The sequence below is a fragment of the Carassius carassius genome, chromosome 43 (assembly GCF_963082965.1).
Source record: "Carassius carassius chromosome 43, fCarCar2.1, whole genome shotgun sequence".
Classification (NCBI taxonomy): domain Eukaryota; kingdom Metazoa; phylum Chordata; class Actinopteri; order Cypriniformes; family Cyprinidae; genus Carassius; species Carassius carassius.
The window spans coordinates 22,355,330-22,368,749 of NC_081797.1; the positions used below are offsets into that span (position 1 = coordinate 22,355,330).

General features: G+C 36.8%; 1 protein-coding gene across 2 annotated transcripts in view; it reads left to right on the forward strand.

Annotated features, from left to right (window-relative positions):
• The window catches only part of LOC132125324 (WW domain-containing oxidoreductase-like), a 225,513-nt gene that overhangs the window by 93,594 nt on the left and 118,499 nt on the right, over positions 1 to 13,420 (forward strand). Inside the window, exon 9 of one of the 2 annotated variants that reach the window (XM_059536701.1) lies at positions 221 to 349. The exons of the other annotated variant lie outside the window; for it this stretch is intronic. Coding sequence (XP_059392684.1) covers positions 221 to 223 — 3 coding nt within the window. The 3' untranslated portion in view covers positions 224 to 349. Of the gene's footprint in view, positions 1 to 220; positions 350 to 13,420 lie in introns of those variants that run through there. 2 annotated transcript variants of the gene reach the window in all.

Genomic DNA, 13,420 nt, shown 5'->3' on the forward strand with positions numbered 1-13,420 from the left:
GCGGAGATCAAAGCCATCGTAGTTGGACTTTTGAGATTTTTGGAGAGTTGTTTAATTAAAGGGAAGAGATGAGCACTAGATGTTCTTTGATGCTGAATCCAGCGCTGCGCTCGGTACATTTCATGTGATTTTTCTGCACGATTTCCCTCCCACTATTTAAGGATAGCGCGCGGCGGAGTGTGAGTTTAGATGGTGACTGATGCCCCTCTCTCTAATGCAGTAGCTGTGGGCTGCCGGGAGGTCAGTGCTTTCTCAAGGTGAAGGCGCGTGAGGGGTCATTTCCAGTGAGAGTTCGGGCCCCTCCGCCTCCTGGGGTTTGAGCAGATGCACCTCGCTGCACCCATGTGTCTGTGTGGCGGCCCGCGGTCAGATGGCACGGGCCCACCGTGATTCAGGGCCGGGTCGTGCCAAACACCGGTGCGCGTCTGAGCAGTCGTGCCAGGAAGGATGCCAACATCTCCAGAGGGAGAGAGTGAAATCATCAAAGCTGAATGTACACACAAACACTCAGCCTTTTATTATAAAAGCCACTTTCATTTTTTTTCTAGAGGCTTTTGATAGCAAAATATATTTCATTCGCACAGGGTTTCTTTCTTATCTAAAAATGCCTTTTTATTCGGAGTGCAATACAGTACGTCCTTTTTATGAATTGTTTAGATCATGGGTGTTATTTATATTTTAATATGTTTGATAATTGCATCAAGACACTCAAATAAGAATACATGCATGAACTGAGTGCCTGTTTTGAACAGTAGGGGGCATGATGGGTTAACCGAAGCCCTGTCAACACACAACACTGGCCTGAAATAAAAGAAATATGAACCAGAAAATAGCTCAAATGTGTTTCAGATATTCTTAATGATTTAATGATTCTTAATGATTCTTAATGGGTGAATTCCAAACCGTGTTTGTGTGCCCTTGAAGGGCACTGCAGGAAGAAAGCCAGAAGTGTGCGCACTGGTCAGTTCAAGAAAGGAATTTTGCCATCTATGATAACAAGATCCTCGCGGTTCATGTGTTCAGAAGTCATTTCTTCTTGCCTGGGATTTTAAACCCTAGAGAGAGTGCAGTACTTCAGAGTGATGGACTACACCAGTGTTACTCTGCTACCATACTAAAACTCGCATCACTGACATACCAACTGCTTAAATGATGGCTGAGAAATATGAATTGATTTTATACATTTTTATCGTTTCATTTATAACATTTATACTTTGCCCTTATTTGGTGTTATTTATTTGCTTTGGTGCATACTCAATTTTAATTGGATGTTTATGTTTATATAATTCATTTCATTATATGTTTTTTATTTATTTTAGTTAGCACAGAATATATACAGCCCTTTTCCAGGAAACCTGTTTGAAAACAGTTATTTTAGTGATTCCAGTTAGTCATACTTCTGACACATTTCAGCCTTAAATGAATGATCTGGTCTGTGTTTACACTCATTGGATGCATATTAGATGAAGTGTGTGCCGATACAGTAATGCCAGTACATCTGTCCTGATAATGGCAGCCAATAGTCATAATAGTGTGTGCAGAAATGGACACATTATTACCCATAGATCAGCGATGACGGGAAATCTATTTGTCTTCCCTGTCTTTTCAGCTTTATTTTTCTGTCTGTTTTCACTACTGCATCCTCCTCATCGTCTGTTTAGGATAGTGACTACAACTGGTTCCATAAATACAATACAAAAAAGTCCAAATTTTCAACCGATAGCAAATGAATGGAAGTGCTTAATCCTTAGAAAATGTTAATAGTCAATACTTTAAACTAAACTAAAGTTTTGAGCATTGTTCTAAATGCATTACTGCATGTATGTGTGTATGTATGTATGTGTGTATTCATTTATTTATTATTACTTGTGACGCCAACCTATATTCTTTGTTATTCTAGTTTGGTGCAGCTATCAGGCAGGTTTTGTAGTACGGTGCTAAGTGTCAATATCCTCTGAACCCATGGTCCAAGGTGGTGGTAATTAAAATGCTACAGAGGGAGCGAAGCACGCATGAAAATTTGATGGCAAATTGATTTCAAGTTCGTCTTGAAATTTGTCCTCAGCTGGAACCGATACTAAAGACAGCTTTTTGTCAGCTAAGACAGGTACTGATGACTGAATGATAGAAACGTAAGAGCTGGCAGCAGATAGAATATTCACATTTGATTGTATTGCGTTTAATGTTTGAGAACTTTATTTTGGTTTCATGTTAAAGAGGTAATTTGTTTGTAAGGGAGAGTAAGTGATGGAGAAACACGAGAGGGAAGTATCAAAAACCGTAAGGCCACATCCCACAGCTTGGATATTTTTGCTTGAGAAAGTGTTAATTTAACATTGAAGAAATTTGCATGCTAGGTTGTGTGCTTTGTATGATGTTCAATTACACAAAGTGTGTGTGCTTCTTTGTGTGTCTGTGATGTTTGGTCAGTTGCATATGGTCTCATTTCCCGCGTCTCTTTTAATGTCTTTGTTTTCTTTTTACTTTCACAGATAATCCTACTTTAGTAGCACACCGCTGTGTGCAGTATGGCAGCTAAGCAGAAACCGTAATCCTCTACTCAGGTATTGATAGTTTAGATTGACTCCTGCTGGCTTTCATAAAGACTGATGAGACCTTTTACTGCCAAAAGAGCAGGAAAGTACCAGGAAAAAGACAGATGATGATGTAATGGATATTGGAGAAGGTAAAAACGAAAGAGGGATAAACAAACAAAACAAAGCAAAAAGAACAAACAAATTAAACTCGACAAAAAAGACAAAACAAAGAAACCAAAAGAAAAACAAAACAGTGGAAGATCAAACAAATACAACAAAATGTGTGAAAGAACAAATAAATTATTGGAATTTAATGAAAAGTACTAAAAAAAAGAAAGTGAACAAAGAGGGATACTTCCCTCTCTTATTCCTCCAGCCCTCGCACTCGGGCTCATCGCCACCCGGTGCCATAAGAAATCAGCAAACAACCGGCAATATGCTTTTAAAGTGGTAAATATAGGAGGAATATAGCAAAGTCATTTATATGTGCCAAATTTCTTGCTGCGAGTAGGTGGCGCTATGATTATAACTGACTATTGAAATGTAGATGTCTTCAGTCCAGGACTCTTACCAAACATATGAAATTTGGGGTAGATTGTACATTGCATGTTTAAGTTAGTGTAAACCAAGTAATTTCCTGTTGCCAGCAGGTGGCGCTATGACTATAAATCAATATTGTCCTAAATATGTGTTCAGGCCAGGACTCTTATAAAACAGGTGAACTTTGGGGGCAAATTGGGCATTGTATGCATGAGTTAAACAACATCCTATTTCATAGTATTATTGGCATGCTTTAGCACTTAAGTGTTGCTAGCATGTTTGAGCATGTTTCTAACATGTTTTGCACACAATGGCTATTTTACGGTGTTGCTAATTGTGCATCACAGTGTCAAACGTCACTTCCTATTGTCAGTAGGTGGCGCTGTGACTATAACTGAATCCTTGCGTGAAGATGCGTTCAGACCAGGACTCTTATCAAACATGTGAAGTTGGGGTCAGATTGGACACTATATGCCTAAATTACGTCAACTTCCTGTTTCATGGTATTAATAGCGTGCTAGCATGATTTAGCATGTTTCTATCACGTTGGCAGCCTATTTAAGACTTGCTGACAATTTTTTATATGTTGCTAGGAGTGTTAAACATGTCACTTGCTGTTGCCAGAAGTGGTGCTATGACTATAACTGAATTTGGGCATGGGTGTTTGTTCAGGACAGAACATTTATCAAATGTGTGAAGTTTGGGGAAGATCGGACATTGCTTGTTTGAGTTACAGCAACTTCCTGTTTCATGGCGTAACATCAAACTTTGTCAGGCCGCCAGGGACAAGCCCCTTGACGAAAACTCAAGATCTTCGCAATTTAACGTCACAAAGGCCGTATGATAACCCTCACCAAATTTGAAGATGATCCGATTAAAATTGTAGGAGGAGTATGAGCACAAAATCATACAGGAAATTCAAAATAGCATACTTCCTGTTGGGCATTGGATTTTGTACCAAGATACTTTTTTATAGGTAATGGTGTTTTACACGTGTGTACCGATTTTCATTCATGTATGTGAAACTTACTGTAGCTCGAGGGGCAATTCCAATATGGTCCTTACAGCATCAGTGCTCAGGCCCTGATCAAACAAAGTGAGTGAAATTTAATAAAAAACTAAAATAATAATAATAATAATTACCGTGAACTAAAACAGACTGAATGAATAAAAAATCAAAGCAACTGAAAGAAAAAGCAGTTTGAAAGCAGAAAATCAAAGTGAATAAAAAGAAAAAGAAAAGTGTGAAAGAAAACAAACAAACAAAAACATGCAGGCAAAGCAGCAAACAAAAAACAAAATTTTACAGTGAACCGGGAAATAAAAAAATTGACAATGAAACAAAACAGAAGTTGGAATGAATGAAAGTATAACATGTTAAAAATAAGCTAATGAAAGAAGAGCAATTAAATGAAAGACTAAACAAACTATTGAAAGAGTGAAAGAACTTGAAATAACAAGCAAAAGACAAAAAGAAGGACATTGAAACATAGAGAGAAACAAGGACAGACACAATAGAAAAGAGAAACAAACGTGTTAGATGCAATGAAAGAAAGATAAGTAGATAGGCCACAAGAAAGGTGAAAGAATAAAAATACCAAAGCAGGGAATATAGTACAGTGCTGCGACCTCAAACAGAATGTCACACCTCATTAATTTAATCTATTAAACTCATTACGCAAACGATACGACTGTATTACACGTTATGTTTCTAGAAGCCCAGACACATCTCTGCCTCTCTCTCTCTCTCTCTCTCACTCTCCCTCTCTCTTTCACGTCTCTCTCTTTCCCTCCCCTCTTCTCTAGAGCAATATTCTCCTTCTGTTGCTCTTATTTATGTAAACTTGTTAATAAAGGCGCTTTTTTAGGGAGCAATGAATGGAAATGAAAACATCCTTCCCGCTCTAGCAGCCAGGGCGGCCTTGGTGCTCCTCAATTTAACGTAAAACACAAAACAATTTGAAATTACAATGGGGAGAGATTAAGGGGAGATTAAATCGGAGGGAGAGGCGCTTGATGGCAGGCCGAGATAGTGCATATTCATTATGACAGCATCGGGAGGACGACCAGGAGGAGGAGGAGGAGAACGGGCTCGGCGGGCGGAAAGCAGATGGCATTGTAATTTAACAGGGATGTTTCCGAACATGGGAACAACTCCGCACGTCAGGAGTGAAGGATGCCCGCCGTTTGAAAAAAAATCAGTCGCGAAACAGGTCGGAGCCGTCATACATACAATAATTGAATATTAGGCGAGGTCGGAGAGGAAGAGCGCGGGCCGTCCGGGCGAGGAGTGGTCAGTGGGCGACCAGTGTGCCCATGAAATATCAGTGTCCGATGATTGATTGGTGCACCCTTGATGTGTGTATGTTAGCGAGTGTCCAGCTCCTATCCCATACCATTAGACACATCAGCTTTGACATAATCAATAATCACAACTGTTAATCAATGTGATTTTAAATAAGCATCGACCATGTTCGCAAGGTTACCCAGGTCCACTGCTTAACATTAAGCCCAAAACGAGGAGAAACTGGGCTGGCTAGAGGGAATTCTCCCCCCAGTCGGTGATAAAGTAATTCCTTTCCCTTTTTTATCTGATTGCGTTTCAAATCGTTTTATTTTACAAGCTTGAATTTATAGAAGACAACCCAAAGTTAATTCCAGTAGGGCACAAAGTTGCGTATTGTCACATGTCGCCTGTGTGTAAATGCGAACGCCGTCACTGACTGCAGATTAGTGTATCTGATTTACCGCTGGTCCCGCGTTTGGGTCTAGGAGCCCCTTGCTGCATTTGTCTCGATTTCCTAATAGTGTTTCAACAGCCTCTCCTTAAGAGCTACTTTTTCATTTTAATGGTAACACAAGCACCTGTTCCCTAAAACGCTCTGCGCTGGGCTTTTAGCTTGCCGACAACCAAAACAAGCTTCAAAAAGTGGAAAACGCTGTGAGAATGTTGGTAGGAAATTTGGGCAAAGGTCCAGATGGACATTTTACATATTATGATCTTCTTCTTCTTTTTTTATTCTTTATAATGTATATATTTAGCTTGCAGTGAAACCGAGAGTACTGTACATGCATTGGAAGCTGAAAGAATGACTACATTAGCCATTTTTTTGTTTAGTTTTTTTGTTTAATACATGAACAAAAACAGATTTTTTTGTTATTTGAGAAAAAGATTAAAAACAGACAAAAATGAACAAGAGATTAAAAGCAAATAAGATAACAAAAATAATGGAAAACAAAACAAAGAACAAAACTAAAGTGCAAACAAAAATGAGTGACTGAACTGAATGAAAAAAAAACAAAAACAAACAAGCAAAAAATCAAAGTGAACAAAGAGAACAAAACCAAAATATTACAAGAACAAAGACGATTAAGCAAGAAAACAAATGTCTGAGGAAAGAATAAAGTGGACAAAGAATAAAAGAACAAAAAAACAGGGGGAGATGAAGAGAAGAAAGTGAAAACTAATTACAAAACATAAAAAGTAAACAATAAACAAACGAGTGAAGGAAATAAAATGTACAAAAATGAACCAGCTAAATGATGAAATGGATAGCACAACAGAACATAATGGCAAAAAATAACAAATGAATCAGTGAGAAAAGAAACGAAAGAATGAGGGTAACAAAACAGATGAAAAACAAAACCAAAAGACAATACACAGAAACAAATCACTGACCAAAGGCAAACTAATGAAATAGAAACAAAAGACAGTGACAAAAATGAAAAAAATAATGCCAGGCAGGACAGAAAAACACAAAGATGAAATGCATAACAAAACAAATATTGAACAGAAGAATAAACGAAGGCAAACGAAAAATAAAACTGAATTAAAGAACATAAGGCATGGAAGACAGACTAAATACACTGAAAAAAAAATATATAAATTCTTCTAACATCTGCAAAGCTAAGATCTGTCCATCTTTGAAGGGCTTGAACATGACCGCAGGTTGTGGTTTTTCCCTGACAGTTGTTTCTGTAGTCTCTGTCCTAACCTTGAGCGAATCCCCGGACCTCCTTTGCACAAACTGCTTTGTTTACATCACTAAAGGGAAATTACATCAGAATAAATGACTATGCAATCAGAGTGAGATCAGTCAAGGGTTGGTTTTTGATTATGATATGATTATACTGGGGACATGCATAAATCTCAGCTGTTTTTATGACATGTGTAGTTTTATACAGATTAAGCCTCAATCTAATCGTCATTGTTTAAGCATTGTTATTGGACATGTCTGGTGTGGAGACTGCTGTGAGAATGCAGTGGAATTCAAATGCACGTTTGTGTGTTTGTGTCCTTGGGGTGCGGCAAATCTCGCTCTCCCTGGGATGTGTATGAAAGCTAATGAGGAAACATTTTAATTCATTAAATGCCAATGTTTGCTGACAGACAGTTTGCCGCCAATCAAGAGTGCTGTCATAGAAGTACGATTTTTTCTTTTGCATTTAGAGTTCTAGTTCTTAAGATATAAGCATGAAGTGAAGTTTAAAATAATGTAATAAACTGTGAAATAAAAAATAAAACCAATTAAAAGAGCAACATTTAAATTAAAGATAAAAATGTATAAAAACATATACCCCTGTATATTCTTAATAATAGACTAATGGAATATTAAGTGACACTAAACACATGATGTGGGGCACATCATGGCCTTGAAGTTCATTCATTCATTCACTCATTCATTCATTAAATTAATATTTTTAATATTAATATTTTTTGACAGAAAAACAATTGCTCATTGTTGTAACACACTCTTGCATCGTTGAATGTTTTTTTTTCTGCATTGACTGAAAAAACTGTATATGAATCTTTAAATTATATAATCACTTACATTAAAAACTTGGCTGTGTTTTACATTAAAAACGATGTTCTACCCTGTACCCTTGGTGGTATTGAAATTCCTGGTGGCCGCCCATTTCCTCCCATTCCTAATCTGTTCATCAGAGCTTTTGGTTAAATCATGATGCATAGTCTGGGGCTGTACAGAGGGGCCCCATTAGTCATGGTGCGGCCCTTCGACGTATCCGCTTTTTATCCATCTCTTAAATCAGTCTGTGTGGCTATTGGCAGCAGGCTGGGCAGCCTCCAAGAGCCCTGATTGAAGTGGCATTGTTTGGGAGACATGGAGCGCTCAATCAATATTCAGTCTTACTAAATTACAGTTTGCATGAAAAATGAAGCCCTCCCCCTTTGAAGAGGCCGGAGACTCGGGAGATGTGCCCAGGAAGTGTTTCATCAACACTCCTCACCTCCGGTGCAGACAGATGAAATCCACGTTTCCAGAACCTTTAAGAGTGATGTGATGAATTCACTGCTTAATGTGATGAATTGTGTGTGTGTGTGTGTGTGTGTGTGTGTGTGTGTGTGAATTAAAAATAATATCTATTTCACACTCCTTTTTTCTATATTTTGGCATAGGTTTTAAGGTAAAAAAACAAACAAATTAAAACCGTGTGAAGCCAAACAAAACGGGAAAACAAAAAAAGAGCAAAACCAAACAAAACAGAGCAAAGAGCTTAACAAAATAAAACACAGAGCAAAGCAAAGAAATAAAATCAAAGCAAAACAGAAGAAAACAGAAAAGAGCAAAACAGAGAAAAGCAGAGTAAAACAAAACAAAAACAGAGCAAAGCAAAGCAAAAAAAAATAAAAATAAAAACAAACAAAGCAAAACAGCAAAAACGTAACCACTGAAGTTGGAGTTTTCTTTTTTGTGGTTTGTATTTCCTTATTCACACTTGATTCTTACCCTGCATTAATTATCATTTGTATCATTTCCATGAAGGGAACCCTTATACATAATGATTGATTACGTCACTTTAAAATCATAAGGCTTCATTTCCAGTGGCCCGCCACCTGTGCTTGCTCCTCAAGACACCATGGAGACCCAGACCCTTAAACTCGCACCTTTCACTCTTCACCTTTCACCTTTAACCCAACTTGACCAGTTCAGCCTCTCAGCTGGTCTGTAGGTTGGTCATTTTCTGCCGAGACGGGTGAAGAGGGTTTCTGTTAGCTGCTATCACTGTTGGATCACATCTCCTCCAGGCTGCGGTTGTCTCCTAACCCCACTCTATTAATCATCTCTCTCTTATTCACCCCCTCTGTTCATTTAACGCTCCTTCATGGTACCAAGAGGGTCAATTAGGCCCTGCAAGACCCAGCACTGACTACGAGGGTCTCCCAGCCTCCCAGAGACACAGGAGGGGCAATTAGGCTGTCTAATGTTGGTCACTGAACAGTAGCACACTGCATGTTTGGTTAAGATTATGCACACACACACACACACACACACACACACATATGCTCAAACAGACTTCATTTGATGCCTGCCAGCTGGACCATATAACGTGTAAACCTTAAACAATTAACTCTGTGTTTTACCATCTCTTTATGTGACTCTGTGGTTGAGGGTATTTGTGTAGATGTTGTTAAGAAAAGACGTTTTCCCAGATGGGGCCTGTAGCCCAGTGTAGCTTGACTTCCTTTCTCAAAGCTAAAAAGGCAATTACCTCAGGTCAAGATCCCTGAGCAAAGAAAAAAGCGCAAGGAAGGACATTCCAAGGAAACTGGGGCATTAATTAATTAAATTAAATTAATTTAATTAAATTAAAAATTAATTTTCATGTCTTTTCCCTCCACTTTGATATTTGATATATTTAAACATTTTCTTACTGTTTTCTTAAAGACTTTAGGCTATTTAGACAGAATTTATTTCAACATGTAACATAAATGCATACAAGAAAAAAAGAAGAAACAAACCAAAAACAACACAATACTAAACAATTTTAACTTATACATGCCTTCATTGAATTCACAAGAACTGCACTTTCCTGATTTGAGTCTTAATGTACCTTATGGGAACTTATCTCTTGGAATCTTATCCCCTCTGCTAACCAATGGGGTACCTCAGGGCTCGGTACTGGGCACTTCGTCTTCTCAATATATCTAGCACCAGTGAGTCTAAATGCTTCATCTAACCAAACATATCCTTAATTCTATTGACAGAACTACAATTACATTGCTAGCCTACTTTCTTATTAGGACTTTGTGGTTTAGTCTTAGCACTCAATTTGTATTCTTAGTTAGTTACATGCTGAAGTAATTGTTTCTTTGTAAAGTGCCGTCTGCCAAGGAAATAAATTTAATTATGTAATAAATGTTGTTAGCAGTGAATCAACGGCTCTCCATTGTGCTAATTACAGCCGTGATAGATTGTTTTGTGAGTAAGCAAGACAGTGCATTTGCAAGGAGTGCTTGAAAAAGTTAACGTGCTGGCATGGGTTGAGTGTAGAGAAGGGAGAGTGCCTATAAGATGTACATGCACACATAATATCACTTTATTTACAGTAAAAGTGCCCCGCTAATACAAGTAGTGCTTTCATAGCTGCTTTTATTCCATAAAGCACTATCGCAGTGTGTGGGTACGAGATGAGAGAACATCATAAACATGCATTATCATCCTGATCCGGGAGCCAGGGGGAGACTGCCATTGACATACAGTACACTCCCCACACAGGTACACACGATAATGGATCGGCTCTCTGTAACATGTCAACCTCATTGTAATGTAAAAGCATTCTCTTACACACATCTGCTGAGGGGGAGGAGGCCATGCCAGTGGTAAACTGCACTCTTTTAAAATGTAACATGACTTTAAAAGCACTGGCTCAGAGGAGGATATGATTCCATTCACTTCACATGGTTGTTCTGTTCTTTTGTATGTTTGTTTATGGTTGGTCTGTGAGCTTTTCTGTACTGTAGCTGTCTGTAAAAGTAATATTTAAAATGCTACAAATCTGCTTACGAAATTAAGTATATCTGCTTTGATTATTTGGCCCTTGTGTAAAAATGTTTATGACAATTTTTGAAATATATGATATATACAAAGATATACTTTTTTTTGTAAGGAAAAATGTAAAGTCAGCCAGTCTGTATTCTCCAAAGCTTGCTAAACAGTTGCTTACCAAATAAATAAATGAATCAACATAAAAAAAAAAAAAAATTGCTTTTTGTTTATTTATTTTATTTTTATTTTTTTCTATTTATTTGTGTTTGAGAGTGTTTTGTTTTGTCTTGTTTTGATTTATTTGTTTATTTTATTGATTGATTTGATTCTGGAATTAATTTTACTTTGTATTGCTTTGGTTTTGTGTATTTTGTATGGAAATAATATTTTTGTTGCTTTGTTTTTGTTTTGTTTAGTCTTTTGTTTTATTTAATATGAAAATGACTTTTTTTTGGGGGGGGGGGTTAATTTTGTTTTGTATTGCTTTATGTTTTATTTTTATTTGTGTGTGTGTGTTTGTTTTAATTATATATTTTTTTTGTCCTGTTTATTTAATCTAATTAGTAATTTACTTTTATTTAGTGTTTTTTTGTCTTGTCCTGTCTTTTCTTGTTTTTTTTTTTTTTTTTTTTGTTTAAACTTGTTTTAAACTTTTAACTGAAATCAATGTATCCAAATAATATTCCCATATAATGCTATGCTAATCAATGTGCTTCTCTCACATTGTTTTCTTCCACTTTGCCACATCTCCAACCTGATGAAGAAAACTTCTCTTTATTTGCACACTCGGCCAGTATTAATTGTTTAAACTCTACAAGTGACTTAAAATGAAAGACAGAGAAACACCATATAAATATTGTTAAAAGATCTAAGTTGGATGTCCTTTCCAGTCTTGAAGTGGCTGTTGTTTGAAGAGCTGTGTGTGTGTTGTGAGAGTGTAATGTGCATTTATTGGCACGAGTTGATTGAGTCTTCTCTGAGATCTGGGCGAGGCCTCTTCCTTTCCCATCGATCCTCCACTATGCCATCCGGAAGTGCTGAGAATATCAGGCCGCCAAACATTAAGTAAACCAAGAAAGAGTGCTGGAGTAGTAATGCAAAATCCATGCTGTTTTCATTGTGCTAATTGATCCAACACTAGTGGAGATAGTGTCCGTTTATCTGTTGATTCCTTTGCCTTCCTCCTCCGTTTGCTTTCCTCTGCTCTACTCCATCAAACGTGTCGCCTCAGCTGAGAGAAATTAGCTAATGAAGTAATTACTGTGGGACGAATGCCAATAGAGTGCTATTGTTTTAGGAAAATGGATATTTCTCCAGTCTGACAACAGTCTGGCTTGTTTTACCTTCAGATGTATTAAAGCTCCTGAGAAATGATTCAGTTATTTGTCACAGGCCAAATGGATTACACCAAACGTGCAGACGCAATATTGTTTGTTTGATTTAAACTAAACAAATAGGAAACCCGTCTAGTATGTTTGATGTATGTTTGTGTAGTAACACAAAAATGCCGACTGAACTCTTTTAAACCACATCATTTAATACTGAATGTTTAATAATATATACGTTTAAATAATAGTCATTTCTCAGAACTTCATGTTGGATGTTTTCGCTGCACCTGTGAGCCCAGTACTTCGCCTGTGGAAAATAAAATAAAATAAATAACATAAAAACTAACTATAACTAAATAAACAAAAAACTATTTGTAATTGTTTATTATTGTCGTATGATGTTATATGTAATAATAACTTTTTAATGTGAAATATGGTTATTTATTCATGTAATTATTAAAGCTTCTGATAAAATAAACTACAACATATATATCAAATTATATATATATAAACATATATATATAAATTTTTTAACCCTTTAAAGACAATGGGCCTTATTTATCAATTTTGTCATAGAAATGAGCGCAGATCCGAGCACACAAATCAACTTAAGACCGGGATCACGTGTGATTCGTATGAAGCCAATCTCATCATACAAATGATCGTACATTGTACCGTAAATATAAAGAAACATTTACAGTCAATATAAACACTATATAGTTCCCATCACTTTACAATGTAGCCTTTGAATTTAACGGTATTACAGAACCAGACCGAAAAATGTTGCGATAAAATTTTATATTGAACTATAAAATAAAACACAAATTAGGCTGTATGTATTGTAAGCACACAAACGTCAAACTAAAATGAATTAATTTCAAGCGAAACTGAAACTACACTTTAAATTCACAAGAATCCGAATGTTTCTATTTTTGTCATGTAAAATTTGATTGCGCAACTGTTATTCATAATGTAAACAAGGCTTTGTACTTCAATCTTATTCCTATTTGCCCTGAAAAGCCCTGAAATAAAGACACTCTAATATGACTCTGATTAACGAATGACTACTGACCTTCGGGAAAATAATCTAAATTAACAAAATGCTGTCATTATACAATTATAACATTATACAACCAGATTCACTATGCTGCACGCAATTTCAGGCTAACTCAAAAACTTGACGTGAGATTTGATCGTAGCCACCGTTCACGTCCATATTGATAAA